Genomic DNA, 25,247 nt, shown 5'->3' on the forward strand with positions numbered 1-25,247 from the left:
GGCTGCAGTTCTTTGGGACGAGAACTACAGGCCATGCAAATTGTGCTTTATTTGCTTATAAAGACTTAATATTTATGCTTATTATTGCAGCTCCTGATTGGCTTTGAGTCTGGAACAGTGGTATTGTGGGATCTGAAGTCAAAGAAGGCAGATTACAGATACTCACACGATGAGGTAATAACGATTTTTCATTTGCATTGTATATTATGAGGACATCATTCACAGTTCTAGAGATACCATTTTGATTATTTTATTCAGTTCTTCTCCTGCTCTTGTCACTAGTGGATGAATAAATAGGTCTCTCTGAAATTGCAAGTACTTGAAGCTTTCTGTAAAAGAAACAGTGTTTGAATAATAGAAACTTCAGACTGAAGAAGTGTTTGAGTTCAAGTTTTTTGCAATGACTGGTGTCGTGGATTAGGTTTCTTCCCCAATTTCTGCGGTTAAGGTTTCAGCTCTGTTTTTCTGTTGAGTAGTGTGACTTTCATCCATGTTAAGAGCTTGAGTCTTTAGTTGAAATAAGATAGCTTAGCAATTTTTGTAGTTTGGAAAATCTCACATTCTGAAAAATGTGAAAAAAGAAACTAATTAATAGTCTCAGTAAGATGGTTCTGTAAGTGTACCTTTTCACTGTAGGATAAGATCAATGTTAAAACCAGGAGAGTGTCTTTGTTTGTTTGTTTGTTTGTTTTTAAGAAGGTTGGGGGGAGCATTTAATGGCATTTATTTCTTACAACTTGATTTTTTAAGAGAATTCAGGCTGCTGGAAAGACAAACTAAAAATCAATCGTTCAACACATTATGCAACTATATGCATTTTATTTAAAATAACATAAAGCTAGTCTTTGTTACATTTAAAAGATCCTAAAATGTCTTTATAATTGTTCAGTACTAGCTACTCTAGACATGCTTTGTATATCACAAAAGGAGTATGTTTCTTAGCTCTGCGCTTAAGTTTTCACGAGACAGGTTTTTCTGTGTTTTTTTCTTTTTTTTGTGGTTGTTCTGGCTTAGTACTTATACTTGCATGTGTCAGCTCTGCCTATGGAGCGTTTCTCTGAAGGGTGAATCTCTGAAGCAGCCTAAGCCTTAGATCATCAGAGCTGGATGAGATTTCTTTGAAGCTTGTACAGTTGTTTTTGAACACAAAGTATGTTATATGAAGAATAATTTCTTACCTTCCAATTGCATTACATGCACCTCACTTATTCTCTCTATGTATTGCTTCATTTTATAAACTACTTCGTATCTCCATCTCTTTCTAGTCTTACTTTTGTTCATCTTCAATCTCTTTCTATACTTCTTACTGTTCTTGCTCATCCCAGATTTTATTTTTTAAAGTCTTATTGTACCTTTTAAAAAGAAAAACACAACAAAATAGCTTATTCAAGATGTAAGCACATAACATTTCTACTGGGGAATCACTTCATGTTTGGTTTCATTTTCTTTCTTTCGATCTTAAATACTGGATTAGCATTTGCAAGGATCAAACAATACTCCCTTGGAACAACCTGCTATAAAAGTATTGTATCACTTTTTAGTGTCAATTGTCAGCTCAGTGCCCCTTGTTTTAATGTATAATTGTGGTTTAACCCGATAGGCCACTAAGCACCACACAGCCATTCACTCATTCCCCTGCAGTGGGGGTTAGAAGATACAAGAGAGAATCAGAAAAAGGTAAAAACTTGTGGACTGTCTAACAGGATGGAAAAAGAAGGGAAAATAATAATAATAAAGAATATACAAAACAAGTGGTGCACAATGCAATTGCTGATCACACACCAACCAACATCCAGCCTGTCCCTGAGATCGAGCAGGGACAGCCCCCCAGCCAACCTCTCCAGTTTTATTGTTCAGCATGATCCCACATGGTGTGGAATATCCCTTTGGACAGTCTGGATCAGGTGTCCTGGTTCTGTCCCCTCCCAGTTTCCTGTACACCCCCAGTTTCCCCACTGGCAGAGCAGCATGAGAAGCAGAAAAATTCCTGTCTCTGTGTAAGCACTGCTCTGCAACAAGTAAAAGCAACAACTAAAACATTGGTGTGTTATTGGCATTATTTTTCTCCTAAATCCAAAACCTGTAGACCAGCCACAACATTCTATACCAGAGACTAATAAAAAAATTAACCTTATCTTAGCTGAAACCAGGAGAATACTAAACTCTCTTTTTTTTTTTTTTTTTTTTTTTTGTCTGCATCACTTCACAGTTGCATGTGCTGGCTGATTTTAGAAAAGGGAAAAAAAAATCTTTCAGCAGTTCTTCACTGGAAGGACTCATTTCTACCTTGAATAAGCCTTAGTATTGTCAGTGGACCTTATCAGTTCAATATTCTTGTTCTGATTTTCCAGGCTATTTATGAATAAACCAAGCAGCACAGATCCCTGAGGTTCTCTGCCAATTACCTTCATCTGTTAACTGATCAATTACTGCCAGTCTGTCTTTCCTTCAGCTTGCTTTACTTCCTGATACCTTGACCAGTTACTCATCTGTTCAAGGATATCTAATCTGTTTGTTTGGTTTCCTTTGAGAAATATTGTTGAAGACTTTGAGGAAAAAAATCTATGTAGATGGCTTAATTGGTGTTTCAATTAGCCACATGCTTATTTACATTTTCAGAGGTTTGTTGGATGTGATTTCCTGTTACAAAAAGCATGCTGACTGCTCATACCTGGTATATTAAACTAATTCTTACGTTGGTTAGTTCTTTATTAAAGTTTTGATAATGGTTATAGAAACTTACCCAGAATAGTCATTACTCTGTTTATTTTGTTTTTCTTTGGATTTTGTGGCCCACTTGTTTAAAGGTTGACCTCATGCTTGTTATCTATGAGTTTTCCTGAACCAACCTGATTTTGGGAAGTCACAAACAGCAGTGCATAGTTAAGTCATTTCATTTTTGATTTTCTATAGGATGTGTAGGTGTATGCATCTAGCTATTCCTTTTTTTTTTTTCTTTTTTTAACTGCAGAAGAGGTAATGAAATACCTGAGGTAAGATGCTTTGCTAAAGAAAGTATTTACGGTTGTGATAATGTGATAAATTGGAGGTGGATAAGGAGGAGACCTTAAAAAAAAAAAAAAAAAAAAAAAAAAAGATATATATGGAGTGAGCTTGAGAAGTTTTACTGTTCTCATTAGTGAGCAACACCATATGATAATGTTCCTTAAAAAAAAATAAATCTATAGGCATGTGTTTTAAATCTAACTTTCTAAGGAGGAAAAATAGAACAATGGCCGTTTTTTGAATTTGGCTTTGATACAGTTAGCACAGTATCATATTTTTCTGGATTCTGTATTGAGTGGCATAAAACTAAAAATGATTAATCTTGTTACACATGTAAAAGGTATATTTCTTGACAGGTGTCATTGCAGAGAGTACTGTAATTGTCTCTGGCCATATGGCCATGAGAGATGATGTATCAGATGCAGCAAAGGTAAAGCTGCAGAAAGTGAACGATGACTAGATTTATTTGTTCGTATGTGTATGATCTGTTTTTTAGCATGGGCTAGGTGAGGTGTGTCTTGTCCTGTATCCTTCATTTTGTTCTTCAGTGCCTCAGTTCTGTGTTCAGCTGCAAAAATTGAGAATCTCCCTGAATTTGTCAGTGAAAAAAAATGTTAAGCTCCATAATGTTAACTTCCTAATTATGCTTTGATCCATGCTGACTAACTAGTGGCCTATATGAATATACTGTTCCTGCTGTTTGTCAGCTAGCCAAGTTTCAGCTAAGGGAAAGTAAGTGTTGCTGATTAAAAAATAAATAAATCTAGTTTGTGTGAGCAGTATCCCTAACAGGTAAGAGAAAAGCCATCCTATTTGCTTAATGCTGAGTGAGGTTACTGTGGAAAGGTGGGTAACTTTTTTACTGGAGCACTAAGAGATCTTCTGTCTTCATAATACAGAAGTCTAAGAAATTGGTGGTAGGAATATTGTTTGGCAACTGAAGCCTGCTTATTAGCACTGGAAAACATTCTCTGGCTCTAACCCTATTGAAAATAGATGATGACTTCGATACTGATATTGGTCCCATCAGTCCGATTAAAGTCCACCACCAGTCATTGCAAAGGTAATGACTGAGTCTACACCTGTCTAAAAATTGTAGTGCTCTCTATGTGGGACATGATCTTTGCTGCTGGGAGTTACAGGATCGACACTAGCAGAGCCTGGTGCTGCAGCACAAGGCATTGCCTCTGGTATTGCCTCTGGAGCCTAGAGCTGAATCTCTAGCTCTGCAGACTCTTTACAAGAGAAATGTGTGTGCTTCACAATGCTGCTACATTTTGAGTTACGATGGCTGTTAATGGGTGACTAGGCTTCAGTAGGTGTCACAGACAGGATGGCCAGAGACACTTATTACCATAAAAATTGTTTGTAAACCTTGCCATTAGATAAGTTTCTTCTACCTTCATTGTTTTTTACCAGTGTCATTTGATGTAACTGACTCAAAACTTCCCAAGTGTCCAGGGGTCCAAATGTTATCCTTTTACTGTCTTCCTCTACTCATGAGCAAGGAGTAACCTTCCTATATGATCATAGGTTTATGGCAAGATAGCTGTGCAGCTTCCTTGGAGAAGGCTGAATCCTATTACAACTTCTTAAACTTCTGCTGGGTTTCATTCAGAACTTCATGACCACCAAGGAGGCTCTCCTGAAGCAAATTCCAATGTTGTTGTGTGGCAGATTGATCTGTTATCTGAAAGCTGAGTCAGTGGAACACTGTCCCTGTTTTCCTCTTGTCTGAACTTGCATGCCCACCCAGCCCCATACTCTGATAATTGCAGCACAAAATTAGGAGCTTTCATCCCAAGGACAGGCAGGAATGATTAAAGGATGGGCAACACCACCACGACAGCATAAAACCATTTTAACCATATTGCTGCTGAACCATGGTTGGGGGAGGCTAATGAGTAAAGTACTGTTTACTGGAGTGATCCTCCCTCTACAACATGCTAGTTTATGATAGGGAATTTAGTTAGAATTTGTTCTTGATTTTTCTGTATCACGAAAGAGGTTCTGAACTTCTAGTAGTATATACTTTTTTATTACAACAGCAATATGTTGCATGTTTACATTTATGAATTATTCTAAATTCTTGTTATTCACAGAATTTGGAGAACAAACTTTTTTTTGTCTTGGACAGGCTTAGTGAGAAAATAGGAGTAAAATCTTTTTTTTTTCTTTGCATAATTTTTAAGCTTTTTATGTTCAAATATTGGTGATATTTTTTTTTAAGTTATGCTTTTCTCCCATGGAATACGGTTTATACTACAGATGCTTCCCTTTCTTTATTTGCAGCCATGAAATAAGTAAAACAATACTTAATATTAGTCTGTAATATTACTTTGTTAAATAAAGTTAGTTTCTTAAATAAACTAGATTTTTAAAAATGCATTTCAATCTTAGTATTCAATAAAGTCCATTCTTCAAGTAGTATTTTTTTCTTCTGAGTTAAAGTCAGCTTTGATAGCATTAACTCAAAGAATGTATTACAGTTTGCTATTTTTAGGCTCAATCTTGTACATGGTTGAGGGTAAGAGATTATTTTACAGCATTAAAAGCATGTCAAAGTATCCTGGGGGAGTTTAAATAAATTAATTTAAAACAAACAAAAATCCACAACCCTGAAATATGACTTGCCAGAAACCGAAGCACGATCAGGAAGTCATTATGCCTTGCACATTCCACTGCATCAAAATGAACTTCATGAGTTACATATTCACTTAAGTTTCAGTAACTACGTTTTTTTATTTTTTTTTCTTCTCAATAGCCTAAGAAAAGGGAAAAAAAATGCCACAGAAGAGAGTTAACAGGAATGTTGACGTTACTATGCATGTTTTGGATACTTTGGTGAACCAGTAGAAAAAGAACGCGTGTCATCACCTGTTCAAGTTGACCAAAAAACATTTTATGTGTCCATGCAGGAGATGGAGGGCTATCATAATAAGGAGGAAATCTAATAAATAAAATCATAGTCAAAAACAAATTATGAATGTAATTCTCCCCAGTTTTGGTTCATTCTTCTGGGAAATTATGCGGAGGTGTTTAGCCAGTGAAGATTTCTAATACTTGAAAAGTATACAGGCATGTGCATATTAAAATAATAAAAATTAAAAAGGTAGATGATTTTAATTTGTTCTGAGTCATAGCAATTGTATTTGCAGTAGTATAAGCTTGATATTAGAAATATGATTTAAAACAAGTCTTTATCAATAGGGAGAATTGCAAAAGGTTAATACTGTATTCATATCAAAGTATCAGTTTCTGCATGTATCTTGTCTTGTGGGAAGATAAAATGAAGAGCAGTTTCAAACTGTTCTAAAATAGTATGCATGTAATCAGCTCTAGGGCTAAAATAGGTCTATATGAATTGAAAAGATTATTTTTGGAAAGATTTTCTGAACTGAAACAGTTAAATGCCCTCCGTAGATATTAAAAAAAAAAAAAAATCAAAACATATGAAAATATGAGTCTCTATTGATTAATTTAGTTCTGAGATTCTAAGTAAAAGTTGTCTTTAGAATTTCTAATTTTTTGTACCTCTCTAAAGAGCCAAGAAATAATAGTGATTCTAGGGATATTAACAAGCTGTTGTAGCAGAAAAAAAAGTTGCATAAAATATTAAAATGCATCAATCTCATTATCAGTGATCTAATTAAGTCTTGTGTAGAAAAATAAATGCTTTTAATTGTTTTTCTCGGACTCTTTCACTTTACAGTCCTACCATTTCTCTCAGGTAACTGTTGCAGACATTGCAAAAATGTTTCCTTCTGAATATGAAATATATTAGCTTCATAGCAGGCAGTACAGCAGTCATTTTTTCACATGGGATCATGCATCTGGAACAGCTGGTGAAAGTAAGGCTTCCTATGTGCACCGTCTATCTCCATGTAGTACATTAGGATGGTCAGTTTCTACATTTCTGGATTTTACTCTTTGCTTTGACAGCAAAGTCAAGCATGATGGTTTTGTTGTTCAAAAATGTATGGATTTATTTCCTCTGAGGCAGTTACTTATCTTCTAGAAAGTTATGAAACACGCTTCCACTTAACCCAGAATAGCTGCCTTAACTTACAATCAAAGTGAAAGAGGTGATTTCTTAATTTAATAAGACACCTTTTAGTTATAATAATTCACTTCATCTAAATAAATCTATTTACTTTATTACTAGAGCATTCTATCTTTAATCTCATGTACAGTTTTTGTGTATTTGGTGCTTGTTTGTGAATGGAAGGGTTCAGGGTATTCGTCTGAGGTCAGAACCTTGGGCTGCTCTCCTGGTTTCAGCTGGGATAGAGCTAATTTTTCTAGTAGCTGGTATGGTGCTGTGTTTTGTATTTAGGACGAGAATAATGCTGATAACACACCGATGTTGTTTCAAAGCAGTGTTTACACTAAGTCAAGGACTTCTCTGCTTCCTGTGTTACCCTGCCACTGAGGAGGCTTCATATTCAGGCAACTCTTCTTGAGGATGTAGACAGCTTCTGCCTTAAATATAGCAACAGTCCTCTGCAGTACTAGTGCATGATCTCATGAGAGATTACTGTCTGATCAGGATCCAAGTGACCAGTGAGATATTGTACAAAAATATGAGATGCAGCTGAATCAGCATCAGATGATTTAGTCATATTGCTCTGGTACCAAAAGGATACCAGATGATGATTAATAATCAAAGATAAGAATTATGATTAGAATTTAAGTAGTTTTATTCTGGATTGGTAGGTCTTGTATGAAAATATTAGTGGAAAAATGTATTACTCTTAAGGGCTTTTTCTTGTCTAAGAAGCTATGTATATCTTTGTGGCCTCAGTGTATTCTGCCTGATTTTTCTGTCTTGGATGTTATACTTTCTTTCTAATTCTAGCACTAATAGTAACCATGGAAAAAGTTTTTTTTGGTGATTGAAGGTGTTGATACGAACTAGCTAGTGCCACCTAAAGTTACTGTAGTTTTTTCATTATAACTGGTTTGCCCTAGGCAGCCCATTGAATACCTTGAGAGTTCAACTACTTACAAGTCTTTTGATTTTTAGACTTAAAAAAGTTGAGTTGTGTAATAGCAAAGGATAGTGCTCAGTACCAAAGTTTTTCATACTCTGCCCAGAGAATTTAGTTGAATTATTTGAAAAATACATAAAATATGTTATGCGTTAAATAATATTTAACTGTCATTAAATTTAACCAGATGGTCTATAAAATTAGTCAATAAAGTCATAAAGCCACGACATCATTGTTCTTTTTGCAATGTTCTTTCCATCTCATTGGGTTCCTTGCAGAAATTAAGTGATAGCAATTGTCTTTCTCCTTTGTGCTCGGTTTATCAGATCTCGATTTTCATAAGCATTAATGCACTTCAACAGTACTGGGTTGTTTTGTGTCCTCCCTCTTGACCTTTTTTCAATAAAAAGAAAGTGTCTGTCTATTACTCAATTATCCTTCTTTCTGTGCGGTTTGCTTTCTTATTGGATCTTAAGGCCTATTCTTCATAGACATATAAATGGCTTAATTTACACTATGAGTTGAGCTGATTACATATGGGAGAGTATTTGAAACATTTATTACATTGCATCACTAATAGTGTAGATAGCTTTCAAGTGAAGAGAACTTCTTCAAATACAGCCTTTGCTTTAGCTAGTCTACACTTTCAAACTCGCTGATCTCTAACTTTGGTACTATGTTGGTAAATAACATAATCTAGAAAAAAAAATTATAAGCAAAACTGCTTTTATAATTCCTGCTTTTATTTGATAATTAAATATTACCTCACAGACAGATTAAGCAAGACTATTTTACTTGGTCTCTAGGTTAACTTCATATGAGTTGTCTAGGTTTCCAAGCTGCAAATGTGTAGATGAGATGTTGGTACACTAAATCTGTTTTCTAACAAAATCCATAGTGATTCCACATGAAAGAGGGAGCAAGATTACCTTAAAGTTTAGCATTTCTTTGTCAAATTTAATTAGTGGTTTGCAGATATCCACATCTGCTGTATTCAATTGAAACTGTTTGTACTGAAGACTCCACGCTCATGTAATGCAGTCATTTTCCTGTCTGTCACGTTGTCTCTGGATTCTCCCTTCGTGTTGCTGAAAGCTGTCTTGTTCTTCTGCATAACTTTGTTAAATGTGAAGATCAGATCTGTGTATAATCACTTTAGATGAAGCTGTCTTACATCTGTCTTCTGTGATTTGCTCTTTGCCAAGTATTTACTACCTAAGCATCCACTGTTGGGTAGGGTTCCTTGCAGGGGCAATCCATAGGTACATAAGAAATGGAGTGAGTCTGAGCCCTGTTTACAAATAATCTCTACTGAGGGTATGCGTTCAAAAGATAGTATTGGACAGCCTATTAGCATTCACACATTCAGTTTCTGCTTTGTTTACCTAGAGTAATGTCTCCACCATGATTACTAAGCAAATCTACTTTCTGAGCAGGACTAAAGCTCAATATTTATAGCAGGTAATACTTCCTTCTGCACATTTTGGATAGTAGATAAAATACTCGGACTTATCATTGTTTATTGATATTTTCATGATATAACTAACATTTTCTTGAATATCACCAAATGGTTTCATAATGTCTTCATGTACTAAGAGACCGGAAGCAGAAATAGCAACAATCATCTATTCCTACTAGTTAATCTGTTTGCTTTATCTGAACGCATTGCTTTATTGTTCATTGTTTTCTCACCTAAAGGCAGCAACTAGATTTCATTTTTTTTTTTCTGCAGTAGGTTTTTATGTGGCTTGGCTGATTGCTCACTTCCTAATTTTATGAACATTAAGACATTTCTTTATTTGTGAAAAGATTTACTAGTAGTTTCCTACTCAACACTGCTATTGCAACATCAGAACGCTAATATTTTGTTTTCTTCATCTGAAACTGAAACGTTTAATTTCTTCAAAAAAAAAATCTTATTGATCACTTCAATTCTCATTTCACTGGTGTTCTCAGCCCTTGTTTGCCTCTTGTGCATATCCACTTGGCATCTCAAAATGACTTGTGAATTTTTGACTTAATGATCTCTTCAAGTAGATCTTCAGTATCAACAAGATAATTTATTTTGCCCAATAATAAGCTTTGGTTAGTGAAGTTCAAATAAGAGTTTGCAGTTATTTTCTGTGTACTACCAACTGTTGAAAATGTTTTAATGCAACATTCCAAGGAGGTTTTTCCCCCCCCCTTAAACATGTCAGTACAATGAAGGTAATGTTTTTGATGAATAAATTATGTCTGAAAGAAGTACTTTAGAATTTAACATGGGTAATTTAGGACATAGTAAGAGCAACAAGATTTAGGTAGTGCTTTCTGTAATTTCCTTTTGTTGTCTAATGTCATCAAGGAAGGAGTAATGATAAAATGATACGAAGATATTAGTCTTGTACTGTTATATTTTGTTTGTTTTCTTGTATAGGCTATCCATTCTGTGGCTTGGCATCATGAAGGAAAACAATTTATTTGTAGTCATTCAGATGGTACCTTGACCATATGGAATGTAAAATCTCCTACCAAACCGTTCCAGACAATCACTCCACATGGTAAGATTGAAAATAGATGCCCACTGTGTGCCTTAAAACCCAGAGGAAACTTAATGGAAACTTTTAATGGAAATATGTTTTATAAAACTAAGTATTAAAAATCTATTTTTTTATTTCAGTGCAAGTAGATTTTGTCATATCAAATTCTGATAGATTTAATGTTTAAAAAAGTCTGGTCTTTATGAAATAGGAGACCAGCTCAATGCAATGGTATCTAAATCTCTAAACTTTAGGCTGTTTTTTACACAATGACATTGATCTTAAAATTAACTAAGGCATGTTTTGCAGAGCTTGCTTTTTGCTTGACATTACAGTCCCATATGTTGTTTAAAATACATATAAGCAAGCATCTGTTTCATGTATAAATGTGTAGATTACCATATAAATTCTTGGAAAGGTTTGTAAAAGAATAAGATTTGCATCTGGTAAGATGTTCCCACTTCTCAGATAATTCTGCATTAATTTAAGCCTAGAAAATTAACATGTTGTTCTGTGAAATATGCGGATGCATATTTCAAAAATATATATATCAGTATACAGAGTATTATCTGTACACGGCAATTTATTTACTTCAGACAAGTGTGAATGCAATGGTGAGGATAATCTGTGAGGTCAGTTGTAAGATGCTGGATGCTGTAGTTAAGCATTCTGGTTTACGTATCTGAGACTATAGCAAGTCCCTGCTTATTATAGTGGATGTTGGCCAGAGTGGAAAGAGGAAGCTATAAATTTCTCATGGAAAAAAAGGCAAGGCTAACTTCAGTTTTATGTTTTGTCATCTTCACCGTTTTCATTTTGTTATTGGGTTGCAAACTAAATCTTCTGCAGAACTTTATAGCTTTATCAAATGTTATCAATGTACATAGGTGCATATTTACACCATACTTCTAACTTCTGTTGACTCCAGGAGAAATTGTGACTGTAGAAGCTTTAGTTGCTAATACTCCAAAGTAGAGGAAGAAGGGCCCTTCATATTCAAGCTCTTAAGGGTAATGCTTAGAATAAACTTAAAATAAAGTTCTTGTAAGCTGAGAAATTTTAATTGCAAAATGGTAGAGATAAGTTTTAAATCCTCCATGCTACTTAAAATAATTTTAGGGGAAGGTTATATTTTTGAAAATAAAGATTTCACAACACTGAAGACACACACACAAAAAAGGCACCACTAACAAAACTCTAAATTTTCAGGGTTAATGTACTGATAACTTTAACAATTTTTTCCTGGTATTTCAAGGCATACTCTGTAATTGTCAGTCTACTTTGTAAGTTGCATAGTGAATTTCTTAATTTGCCATCATGTTATGGAGTTGTAAGATTAATATAAGAAAAATTCACTTTAGGAAAGCAGCTGAAGGATGGAAAGAAACCAGAACCCTGCAAACCTATCCTTAAAGTGGAATATAAAACAACTAGAGCTGGGTAAGACTTGTTTTGAATATGAAGTTATAGCATACTTAAAGTAAATTTAGCTCTCTAAGAATGTCCTTTGTTTCCTGTTGTTGGGATGCATATTTTGGTATCACTGAGCTACAGTAAAAAAGCTGAAATAATTTTTCAAAAATCAGATTTGCTGAATAAACTGCAAAAACAAATATGAAAAAATTGCTATATGCACAAACCTTAACTTAGGTAGTGCACTATCACTAGTATCGCTAGTGCACCATCTACATGTTTATTCTATGCTAACAAAAACAATCCTTGTATATTTTTACTATACAATAGTAAAAAACAAAAACGTATCTTATTAAAGAAAAAAAGCCTGACAGAGCACAGAGGACACTGAAATGTAGAGGCCTGAAAAATTTTAACTTTGAAAAACAGTGGCCTGATGCAGTTATTCTAAATTCTGAATATATGTTCCTCCCCCTGTACTCCCCTAAAATGTTACTGACGGAAGCTGTTCTGGTAGAGTACAGTAATTTATGCATTGAATTGTTCCTAATTATGCACATTGAAAAAGTAACAAAGCAGTAATTGCAAGAAGAGGCTGAGATGGAATTACAGTATCTTGAATAGCATGTTTTGTTAGCAAGACTGCAATTAGGATTGAAGGATTTCATGAACTTTATGGGATTTCTTTTCTTTATGTTTCTAAAGTGCTTTAAAATGGTTGAGTATAAGGTGCAATATAAAGATAAAATATTCATGGAAACCTGCTTAGCTATTTGATTTTTTTTTTTGCTTCTGGATGTTTATGTATTATCTTGTTTGCTTTCCAGGCATTCAAATCTATGGAATATTATTAATTGATGTAATATTGATTTCTACTATATATCAGTATTTATACAGATAATATCAGTGGCTGTGTGTAATTTCACTTTCTAAAAGTGAAGTAGAAACCTAGGGCTGGTACCCAGATGTTTGAACATCCACAGGCAGTTGAATAGTCATTTTTTTACAGCAGTCTACATCTGTCTGCATATTTTCACAACTGAAATGTCAAACTGAGATCTAAATAAAGGTACAGATAACTTGAAGCTGAAGCTACTTCAGGTTACAATTTCTGCAGTCAAAAGCCTTCTACTATGAATTCTGAAAAAAAATAGTTTATAGAACAAGCTTCAATATTACAATACAGAAACTGGTTGACCTTTTATACAGCTTTTAAAAAGGAGCTTGTTCCAGTACAATTTCTGAGAATACATAGCTCTTTGGGGAGAATGTATCCTAGTGTAGGCTTTTTTGTTACCCCTTATTTTCCAGCGTGCATCAAAACATTCAGTTTGAATGAATTTCAATTTAATTTCTCTTAAATATTCTTCTCCATTCAATGTACTTATTAAATCCATAACAATATGTCTATGTTGTCATATTCTTCCCTTCCAGAAGTTTAATCAAAATAAATACTAAACAGTTTGCCCTGTAGTAAGGAAGTGTTGCACTAGAAATACCTGTTCACATGTGCAGTTGGATTTCTATTTGCTATTTTCTATTATAACAAGAATTTTAAAGTGTGACTAACTACCTTTCAGTGCTTAGATTTTTCATAGCTTTTCTCTTTACCAATGGAAATGTATTAGGTGTGTGAACATGAAACAATTTTGACTGTCATACTTGGCTCATGGCTTGATTTCTGTAGCAGAGAAGAGAATAATCACTTCTGGGTTTGTTTAGGACATGTATCTGGTTTTCTGGCCAGTAAAGGAAATAATTTTGCTTCTATAGTAGTCTGCTCTAGGTGTTCTTCAGAAAACAACAACAAAAAACTAGAAGAAGTTAAAAAGTGGCTAATGCATAATAAATTATTTTACTTAACTTCTTTTTTTGTGAAAACATAATTCTAATTCTAATAAACACTTTTTTTCTGAGAAAATATGTCCACAACCACACTGAAGGAAGGAGCATAACTGATTGCATTCTGTTGCAGCAGCTAGAGACACCATTCCTTCTATTGTTGCAGCATTTATTAATACCTTCTCTTTTTTCCCCCCCCCACTACCTACTCCGCATCATGAAGTTGGAATGGGGAAAACAGGAGGATGTGAGCGCATGCTGGGGTGCTTACAGAGTACTTATTTGTTCTTTAAGTTTATGGGGGTCTTTGCATTTTTTTCTTTTTTTAATTTTTCCCTCTGAAGTTATGTTTACCCTTCAACAATAGTGTGTCTATAGCTTTATTCATCTGAGCATATTAACATCTGTAGAAAAGTTACTATTGACAATCCTTTTGTATCTGGACTTAGGAGGTCAAAAAGGCAGGTTCCTGATGTATTCCTTAATCAAACTGGTAAAAACATTGCAATCACAGAGCGTAACATCATTGTTCTCCAGCCATTTAAGTTCATCTAAATTATTCTGTCTTTTGAAGTGGTTGTTCCAAAGGTGGGCTACCATCTGAGTATGCTGAGGTGGCTTTACATGTATTTTCCTGTCTAAAGTGTATCCAGAGAATCTCATGAATTTCCTAATGCTAATTTCCCACCCCCCAGGTTCAGTCCATGATGGTATTCACTCTGGCTTAGCATTACGTGAAATTTCTCAAGTTTATTTTTTGCTACTGGAGCTCTGTTTAATGGAAATTACAGCTTGTAAATTTTCCTGTTAATAAGTGAAGAGGGTATTCTGTTGGTGGTAGCTAATGCAGCTGTCAAGACTGACAGTCCAGCAGCACTTCCGAGCAAGATAAATGTATATTATTGGGATCCACAGATTACATGAATAATGAGAAGGTATCCAGATAAGTAAGTTACCAAATTTAGTTTTAGTAGGATTATTTTGTGTTGTGAGCATGTCAGTTGAAAAACACACCTCCCAAAATGAATTTATCTTCACCGTTATTTAAGACTTTCATTCTTGCACTAAAATAACTCTTGAAGCCTTTTCTGCCTTCATTACTAGAGAGCAATTTCTTCACAAATTATAGAAGTACATGTAATAGATTTGAAAGAAAATTGTTCACTCATGGTCTGAAAAGCAAATCAGCTGGTATCATTGGTGTGATGTCTATATCTGTTTTCTCACACCTAAATTGCTGATTCTGATTGCTGAAACTGACTAAAGTTTAACAATTTGCCTCTAAAACTGAGCAGAAATGTTCCTGCAGGAATGTTAGCCACTGATATTGATTGTATTGTGTATTGATACACTGCAAGAGGTAATCCTGTGGGTTTTGAGACCTTTTTCAATGAAACATTTCCACCCATGTAGCGATATTTTCCAGTGTTATCCAAGTAATTTTACAAATTTAAGTGATCGTGCAAATTAATGTGAAGAGATTGATTTCAGTCCTGCTGAAGCAGAACTGTTTCAATGAGGAATTGATGTTCACAGCAGCTGGAAATGCTGTATAGCTGTTCACTAAGAGCTGAGCATCACTTCATGTTGTACATTTTCTATCTTGTTAAATATTTCCTATAGATTTAGGTAGGTAATATGTACCTATTGAAGCTGAATCCATCTCACCTATTACAATTAATTGTAATTGTAAATTAAATCTTTATTTTTCTTTTAAATCATTTTTATTAAATATCAGTGTGCACTAACCTTCTAATATGTATCACAATTGAAGAACAACACAAGTATTTAACTAGAAAATGTACACTTGCTTTTATGGTAAATCTTAGCTTAATGAAAATATGAAAAGTTTCTATCCAAACCTATTTGTCTTTTTTGTCAGACTAAAGTTAACTGTAATTTTTGACTCATCTGTGAAATATCCATGTGACAGATCTATGTAATCTATTCTCAGCTCTTCCATTCTTTCCTTTGTAATGATACAGACTCTGGTAAGCCTGCCAAAAGCAACCCGATTACCTTGAGAAATAAAACTGGCAGAAACCAGCATGTGATGTTCACTGTTATGTTAGAAACTTGGAAACTAAAATGTATCACTATGGTTTTTATCAGATGATCTAAGTGAATCCACAAGTCTACTTGTTACTATAAATTGTCCTGGCAGCATTACTAAAAAAAATAAAATAAAAAATAATAATAAAAAAAAACTTTTGCCAAAACAAACTACTTAGTAAATAATCCCATCAAAATGAGATACTGGAAGCATATCACACAAGTGATGTCTATTCACTAACATCCTGAAGAATATCATATTTTATTCTCTTCCTGAGAATCACTTTATGGACCCAATCGTAAAAGATTATAGGAAGTTCCCATATGAGGAAGTGTAAGAAAGCAAAAACTTCTCCAAGTTTCAAGGAAAGTGCTTGCAGTGTCCTTACTTCTTTGCTTACTGCTTTCAGTTGTGGTTATGGTGGAGTCAGGGTACTGAATGAACTCAGTGAGGTCTAGCTTATGTCCATTCCTTTGAGATCTGTTTCTCAGCCTCAGAACTTACTGATCATGTTAACCCTTCAGTTAAAGGGCTTTCTGAAGGATCAGGCAGATGGCAAAATAATGAGAAACTGGAAGCTGTCCCAGTCTGCTTTGCCTTTAGTACTGCAAACACAGTGTCTATTTTAGCCAAGCTTATGAGGGCCAGCATGTGCATAAAAGAAACCCTTCATGCAAAGTTCTCAAGAAGATGTATGTAATCTGTCACACTTCTTTGAAACACAAGTGAAATCCAGTTAGACGTTGGAAAGATGGAGTTATGGGAAAAGACAACATAAAGACATCTCTTCAGCCTCATTTTCTCAATCAGTGAGAATAGCTTTTTTCCCTACAAATTTTCCCTACAAATTTTCTCCAGATTCTGATGTGTTAACTACTTCCACTTAAGACAGACACAAGCAAAGGGTGTGTCTTGCCATCCTAAAGTCGGTGTACAAGTAAATAAGAGGAATTGCGTCCCTTTAGTGCCTGTTGTTCCTCCAGAAATATAATCTCAAATTTGAGGAAGTAGTCAGTAGTGGGTGAGATTTCTTGAGCAGCTATATAAACAGTCAGTCTGCTCTTAAAAAGGTATAAGACCCCATTTTAAACAAACAGTATTAAAGTGAGTGGTGGCCTTTTAATAATTGGGAAATGAAGAAAATATCTAGTACAATATATTTACTTTATCTTACTTTCAGTAAATTATATATTATGTGCATATTAGAGAAAATGTGAATGTTTTGTAATATGCTTCTGTAGCAACTTAATTTTTTTTCAAAGTCCGTAATCTCTTCTACCATGACAAGAAGGCTTTTTGTTTTTGCTCTACTTAGTCATTTAATTACACGGCATGAGTGTAATCTCTGACAGAAAAAATCCCTCAATTTAATGCATGATGGTAGGGAAAAAAAGATAAAACATCTAGAGTAAATATATGTTGAAGTATTGGCATTTATTTATGTACTTGCTTCTTGTAAGGTCTTTGAAGTTTGCCAAGCACCTGGTTGCTTTTCTAAGAAAGCCAAGTTTTTGTGATTGCAAAATTGCTTCGCCTTTTTTCGTAAAATTTTTCATCTTTCAAGCTTTAGGTTAATTCTATACAAAAAGCAAAATTCTTGAGACTATTTCTTTATAATCCTGCAGGAATATTTTATATTGTGGTTATATGTAGGTGTTGGCAAATCTGAATATGCTCTTCAATAGAAGAGAAACAATTCTAAAGTTCAACAAAATAATAAAAACTGCTTCATCTTGGGAAACAGTCTTTTTAAATTTTGAAATGTACCCAAGCTACCTATTGTATGCAGAGCTGCTTTGCATTATTCTTGATGTATCTACTTAATGATATTTTGTGGAACTTTACTATTAGGTCACAAAAAATGACCAATCTTTTTACTTATTATCTTGGTTTGATCCTATATATGTCTGATTTATTCTAGGGAGCCTTTCATCATTCTCTCAGGAGGCTTGTCATATGACACTGTAGGAAGAAGACCCTGTTTAACAGTTATGCATGGGAAGAGTACTGCTGTGCTAGAAATGGATTATTCTATTGTTGATTTTCTAACCCTCTGTGAAACACCATATCCTAACGGTAGGCTTTGTAAAGATTTTTCTCTGTACTTTGACCTAATTTCTCTGGAGTTTTATCCCATCAGAATATTTCTTACTATTGTCCTTGTTTTATCTCTGGGGATCAGACTGCAGCAGTAGCAACATCTGTTATTCCTATTGTCTGAGGTCTGTTTTTCTTCCCAAAGCATTCATAATAGAAGAGTTCATAATAAAATCTGTTTTGTTTCTAGAAGAATGCTGATTGCTGGTTGCATGTTTTCCTTTTTTTAACCCCAAAAGCAATTGCAGACAAAAAGTAGCATTACAATTTTAAGCTGCTATTGCAGCAGATGTGTTCATCAATATTTATTACTGCACATGAGACCTTTCCAGTCAATGCTAAATCTTGATTAGCATTTGTGTAGTACTCTTAACTTTAGTGACTTTCTTATTCATTCCAATAGTCACACAAAATTCTTCACTAACTTGTAATCTCTCTGTTGCAGAAGGGGATTTCTTTATCATGGATTAGATAGTTGTCCCACATTAGTGCTATTATTTCTGATTCCGGTGTTTTGAGCTGTCAACTTCCATCAGAGTGTATAGAACTGCTTAGCTCAGAATTTGAGAATTTGTCTTTCTGAAAGACAGCAAGCTAAACTTTGACAACTTCCATATTATTTATTTTATATAAATAAGGAAATTTTGGGGTTGGGGGAGTGTTATTGTTCAGTAATTGGTACTTTCAGAATCATGCTTATACAAGTTCACCTGCATGTTCCTTTTCATGTTATATGATCTGTTCAAATGTTTCTAGCAAATTGAAAAAGAGCTGAGGACATAAGCTAAAGGAGTGTGGCTTTTCCAAACTCAGAGTATTCAGAGGAGTGAGTGCATAAATACCTTCAGAAACCGTGTGTCATCTAAATCACTTCTCTACTCTTGACTAATCAAGTGCAAGGTCTGATTGAGTGCTGTGCATGCAGAGTATGATGTTTATCTATAACTTAACTTTTTTCTTGCTTTTAGACTTTCAGGAACCGTATGCTGTAGTTGTTCTGTTAGAAAAGGACTTAGTGCTGATTGACCTTGCACAAAATGGGTAAGAATCTTGTATAGTCTTTTTAATGGTTGCTTGCAGTAGTCAGCTTGTTGTTGTGATCTTTAGCTTCTTAATCCACCATACTGCCTCACTGCCCAAAACATAACATTTTGAATATTTGATATAAGTTTTATTGGGTAGAATATAATACTTTTTAAAAGCAGCTTTTCTCGAGTTATCATGTAGTAGATGGGAACAGTATATGCAACTTTTTCCAAAGTTGACTGAAGGAAATTACTAGCAGATCACTTGTGCTTTTTAATTATCAGTTTATTTTAGAGTGAACTAGAGCTCAGCTGGCAAAATACTGCAAAGAATTTTAGGGAAGGGAGCAGGTGTAACAGTTGTTCTGAGAGGTTGGGTAATTTTGGCTGACAATGAGTGTGGTTGTCATCATATAAATACATAAATATTTGTTAATATTATTCCCGAATTGAAAAGTTTTAAGTATTGGATAGTATTGGTAACTCATTACAGATGTAATAACTACCATGTACACACACACACACACAAAAATTGTGTATATACACAAAATTAGAATGGTAATGTATTCCCTCATTCCTTAGTGTGGTAAGAGGTTGCTTAAAACTAGTATCTTATTACAGTTTTCACAACTAAAACTTACCCCATGCATCTTGAAACTTGTGTTACTTTGCCCGTAGAACAATCTGTACGCTGTGGTGGGTCTTGCAATTTTTTATCAGAGGTTTCAAAATCATTATAGGCAATAGCCACCAACTATTAATGGATTAGTAGCAAGGGAACTTGACAGATAAGATCTTTGTGATGTTCCTGATTAAAAGTAATGAACCATGTGAAGAACATCCATCTATGGCAGAACGAAAGCTTGTAAATAAGTATCCTCAAAGTCTATGGTGATACCTTAGACAGTAAAGCATCTGTGAAATTTGGAAGAAGGTCAAGTTTAATCCTAATATCTGAAATTGGTTTAGTTCACAACTTTAATGGGAATGGAAACTACTGAGCAGTTGCATTTAGATTTTCTACGTGGCCATTTTTTACATTGCCATATGCCGAAGCCAAAATTTGTTTCTGATTAAACCCATGGCATTAAGCTTCATAAATTCATAAACCAAGTTTAATGGGCTTGAAATAAAATGCTTTTTACAAGTCTTTTTTTCTTAAGTGAAGTAGTTGGCAGTGCCTGAAATCTGAAGATAATTCCTGTTCTGTTTCATGATAAAGTAATAATAATCTTCAGTAGCTATGTTTTTTAGAAGACCTACATGGTCTTTGTTTCACTTGCAATGTGTTAATTCTTTTGCACCTGGAAAAAGCAATAAGATGCACAGGTGCATGCGTAGATGCTACAGGATTTTTCCGTTTGCCCCATGCTGTCATATGGATGTAACATATCTTGTTAAAATTAAGCCTCTTTCAGACATTTTTAGAAAAATTTTTAGCTTCACAGGTAGCTTTATGTAAAATTATTTGTATGCATAAAATTTTCATATGTTTTTGCTAACTTTTCCTTTAAATGGGTTGAAAAGCTGTTTCTGATTCACACACACAAAAAGCATAGTATTAATTTAACTGAAGAGTCCTTTGAGCACAGATAAATATACCCGAATATTATTGACTTTTTTTTTCCACATTAAGGCTCATTAACACATTGAAAATGAGGCTGTAAAGAACAGCAGTGTTGTAAACATATTCTAGGAACAGTATAAACTTCAGGTTCTGTTTAGAGATCTACAGAATCTGTATAGTGTACTCGATGAGAAGTAAAGTTTCATAATATATTCATTCATAATCTAATTTTGTATGCATTTATTTTTCTTTGTACAAAAAGAACCCAAACAGTCTTCAGTGTTTCACTTGTTCTGGATTTAAAATAAATAGTTTTTCCTAGATTGAGTCTTCCACTTTCATCCCTTAAAGGTACCCTATATTTGAGAATCCTTATCCTTTGACAATACATGAGTCTCCAGTTACCTGTTGTGAATATTTTGCTGATTGTCCTGTGGACCTCATACCTGCACTCTATTCAGTTGGCGCTCGACAGAAACGTCAAGGTTACAGTAAGAAGGTAAAACACTTAGTACATAAGTGTTATTTGAAAATTCTGAAAATCAACTGCTCCGAACAGTGTAAGCATGGCCATGCTGTGACTAAAGCTCCACCTGACCAATTATTCTGTCTTTGGCTAGTAGATGTCTAGAGAGGGCATAGCATATGTCATGCCTGCTTTCCTGATGTGATTCAATTGACTGCCACATCACTGGAAGCTAAGGGTTTTCTTGGAGCATGGGTGTCGTCCATAGACCTTGTTGACTTTTCTTTGCTGTAGACATATCTAGTAACACAGATTCTAATATTTCTCAAGTTCAGAAAGTTATCTATAATAATTTCAGTGGCTTAACTCTGCACTGTATCTTATTTTCTACCTTGGTGTATTTGTTCCTGTATTCAAATTCCTGTACTATATTTCCAAATTTGATCCTGTATTGCATTGATTAATCTTCTAGGAATGGCCTATCAGTGGAGGCAACTGGGGTATGATTACTCAAAGCTATCCAGAGATAATAATTACAGGGTAAGTGACACCATAGTGTAGTAATAACTCACTTATCTGGTTGAGTAGAACTGAGAATATTTTGATCGTTTATAGAAAGAAAAATGTTCCATGAGTGGTTTAATCATTTAAGAAATTATGTTCACTAGACAAGATATTTACATAATCTTGACAAGAAAGTAAAACGTGGAAGAGAAGGTAGGAATAGTATGAAAGCAAGTGTTTTACTATTATGTGTTATTATGATTGTCTGCTATCTATACATCCTGGAATTTTTCCTTTTTTCTTAACGTTTGGAAAATACTTGAACTATGTTTTAAAGCATAGGAAGTCCGTTAAATTGTTATTGATTTTTCAGTTCTCAAAGGAAAGCCAAGTTTTTCTTTTAAAAATAAACAACCAAATACTTAAATCTGTTTGTTTTGATCTTTTTTTTTTTTTTAAACAAGTCCTTCTAACTCTACTGTAAGCAGTAGAAAGGAAATTTAATTTATAACCATGCAGTGCATCACTGAAAGTGAGAGCACCAGTAAAATATTCTTTCAAGAACAGCCCGTTAGTCCCAATGAGGATTACTGTCACCTTCGTACTAAATGTTACGGAGATTTTGAGAGATGATCCTGAAAGTCTAGTCTTCTGACTATGCTTTAAGGATAAAAACAAATTAGAAAACTCATTTACGCTGAAATACACTGAAAGTTAATTTAGGCATTTACTTTATGAGTGTCACTTCAAATAATGGCATCATTTTAAGAAACAACGCATGGTAAGGTATGCCAAACTGCTTATGAGAAGTGTAGGTAACTCAAATCAGTTTAAAATGGGAAATTATTACAGTGGAATTTCAGTGAGGTAACCTCTAAATGTTTTTTTAATCCTTTTTGTCTAAATACGTGGGACATGTGTTTGTAAATGGTTTACCATAAGTTGTAATGACATTTTGTTTTTTAACAAATACTAATAAATGTCAGTCATCTATTTAATCAGTTAGTAGCAAAGAGGTCTAACACTCAAACTAACCTTTTTATGATCTTATTAATTTTTAATATTTCATAGGCATGCTGATGGGTCAATCAAGTTTTGGGATGCCTCAGCAAGTAAGTGTTTTCAGCAGAGAACTTTTTTCTGTTCAGCAGGAGTTTTCTAAACTTACTGATTTCTCTAATGGAATGCAATTACGAACTAGTCATTCTTTTATTTCCTGCCTTATGTACAGTCAGCAACTCCATATGAAATTTTGATTTAAACTTAAATAAAACTAACATGATTTTTTAGTTAACCTTTCACTTTTTTTTTAACCACCTCAGTGAAAATCATAGAATCATACGGCTTGGTTTGGAAGGACCTTAAAGATCATCTAGTTTCAAGCCTCTGCCCTGGGCAGGGATGCCACCCACTAGATCAGGTTGCTCATGCTCATTTCAAGCTCTTTGTCCACCAGAACCCCCCAAGTCTTTTTCCACATAGCTTCCCATAGTAAGTTCTTCTCCCAGGCTGTACTGTCTGGGATTACCCCAACCCAGGTACAGCAATCTATCCTAGTAGTTCAAGGCCCAGCTGGAAAAGAAGTTTTTTTGTATTTTAAATTTCAGAAGTAGCTTATTGACCATACAGAAGAATGCCAGCCAAATGCATCCCTTTTTAGTACTTGGTACTTACTTTACTAACTGAATTTCAGTAAATTATTTCAGCCTAAAATTAGGGCTCTTTTTATATAATATCAGCACCCTGGAACTCAGAGTATCTAAAAATGAGAATTGGAGCCAGTATTTGTGCTAGTAAAATGATCTACACGTTTGTGAAGAAAGGCAGGAGAACAGTAAAATTCTTTGTAGCACTGAACAAGCCATTTTACATTTTTAAAGGGTCAATTGCCTCTGATGGTCTACACAGCTAACAGTGAGAAATGCAGTAAGAATTCAAATTAGAATGGACTACATTGAGTTAGATATTTTAAATCATCTAGTTCTGACTAAACTTACTCTTAGGGCTTTATAGCTGTCTGAAACAATCTTGGAATCATTATCAGTTGTCTTTTGAAAACTTGTGGAAGACTGGTGAGGCTCCAAAATGCTAAGGAGTGTGTAGGTTGGAACAGATGCAATATATATGTTTAAAAACGGGAAGGAGGAGTATTGGGAGTATTATAGATCTTTAATTTGTTTGGAGTGGGGGTGGAACCTGGAAGAAGGAAAAACTGATTGATTCTCTGTGGTTAAAAATATTACTCAGCATAGATTTGTCAAAAGTAGCTCCTGTTATAGCCATTTTGTTTCATTTTAATAACAGATTAATTAGCCTGTTAAAGTGGAAGCTACAGCTATCCTGTGTCTTAATTTTGAACCTTTTTCAAATTTCTCCAACACCACAGCCCTATAGATATAATAGGGCAATGTGAGTATGTGAGTCGGGTGAAGCTACTGAAATACAGAAGAGCAGAAAGGATAGGTTAGGTTTTCATAGGGATATGATTAGTACTGATGTCAAGGGTTTGGATGACTGATCAGAGACTTCCTGTGAAGTTTGAAAGCAACACTAGGGCAGTTGCAAGAATACTGGAAGAAAGAATTAGAATTACAATTATAATTGAGGTTAATATTACTGACTGTTGAGTAGCATGAGACCATTTATTTGAATATAGGATCAAGGCTATACACTCAAAACTTAGTCTAGAAAAAAAAAGTTATGTGGGAGTGCAGTGTCAGCACATACAAAAATCATTGCAAAAATAGTTTTGAAAAATTGGAGGAATTGAGGCTGTTAAGTTTGAAAACACAAGTAAGAGGCCATGGATTTGAAATACTGTAAGGAGAAAGGGAAGGAATTTCACTTTGTGTACCATAGGCTTAAGTTGTGGTGTGGTAAATATAACTAGTTTTTACCAATATAAAGAGAACCTGAAGTGTTGCTAAACGTGAGAAACTCTGACAGCAGTTTGTAATTTAAGCTTAGCATATATATCTATAGATGGGAAAAGTTTTTGATACTAACTGATCCTGCATTGAACGAGTGGTGCACTGCATGGGTGGTATCAACAGTTACTCATTTTTTTCTACTCTGCTGTATTTTACTGAACACGTGGGCTGTCTCTACCAAGAAACATTTCTAAATTAGAAAAACTATCAAGAGAAAAATATTTGCTTAAATGGGAACTAACTTTTATTTCTCTTGGTTTGCTCCTAGTAACGCTGCAAGTACTCTATAAGCTCAAAACAGCTAAAGTATTTGAAAAATCACGGAATAAGGATGACAGGCCAAACACGGATATAGTAGATGAAGATCCATATGCTATTCAGATCATCTCATGGTGTCCAGAAAGTAGAATGCTGTGCATAGCTGGAGTTTCTGCACATGTCATTATTTACAGGTTCAGCAAGCAGGAAGTGACAACAGAAGTCATTCCGGTAATTTGTATAACTTTATAGGATATAGCTATAATAAGATTTTTGCAGCAATTCAGTTTTTCATTTTGTTAGTAAAACAGACAAAAAAGATCATCTCAAAAGTGGGAGGGCTTTTCATGGAAGAACAGTAATAAATTATGAAATTCAGCAGAAATAAAAATTACACACCAAGATTTGGTTTTCATTGCCTTTTTCAGATCTTGCTACTGATAATAGTACTTTGCTCTATCAGACCAACTCATGGATCAAAACTTAGTTGAATCAGAGATATATTTTAAATGGAAGTGAATTAGATATGGAGTCAAAGAATTTTCAAATCTTTTGGTTGATGCCTTTTTTTTTTTT

The 25,247-nt window shown here is 34.4% G+C and overlaps 1 protein-coding gene across 9 annotated transcripts in view; it reads left to right on the plus strand.

Annotated features, from left to right (window-relative positions):
• Positions 1-25,247, plus strand: part of STXBP5 (syntaxin binding protein 5) — a 111,551-nt gene that overhangs the window by 46,306 nt on the left and 39,998 nt on the right. For all 9 annotated transcript variants that reach the window (XM_084283522.1, XM_084283524.1, XM_084283525.1 and 6 more), the window contains exons 7-15: positions 91-174; positions 10,414-10,537; positions 11,878-11,956; positions 17,746-17,900; positions 18,890-18,962; positions 20,865-21,012; positions 21,452-21,519; positions 22,555-22,595; positions 24,682-24,902. In XM_084283522.1, coding sequence (XP_084139648.1) covers positions 91-174; positions 10,414-10,537; positions 11,878-11,956; positions 17,746-17,900; positions 18,890-18,962; positions 20,865-21,012; positions 21,452-21,519; positions 22,555-22,595; positions 24,682-24,902 — 993 coding nt within the window. The remainder of the gene's footprint in view (positions 1-90; positions 175-10,413; positions 10,538-11,877; positions 11,957-17,745; positions 17,901-18,889; positions 18,963-20,864; positions 21,013-21,451; positions 21,520-22,554; positions 22,596-24,681; positions 24,903-25,247) is intronic.

This window comes from Netta rufina, assembly GCF_964035555.1.
Source record: "Netta rufina genome assembly, chromosome: 3".
Taxonomy (NCBI): domain Eukaryota; kingdom Metazoa; phylum Chordata; class Aves; order Anseriformes; family Anatidae; genus Netta; species Netta rufina.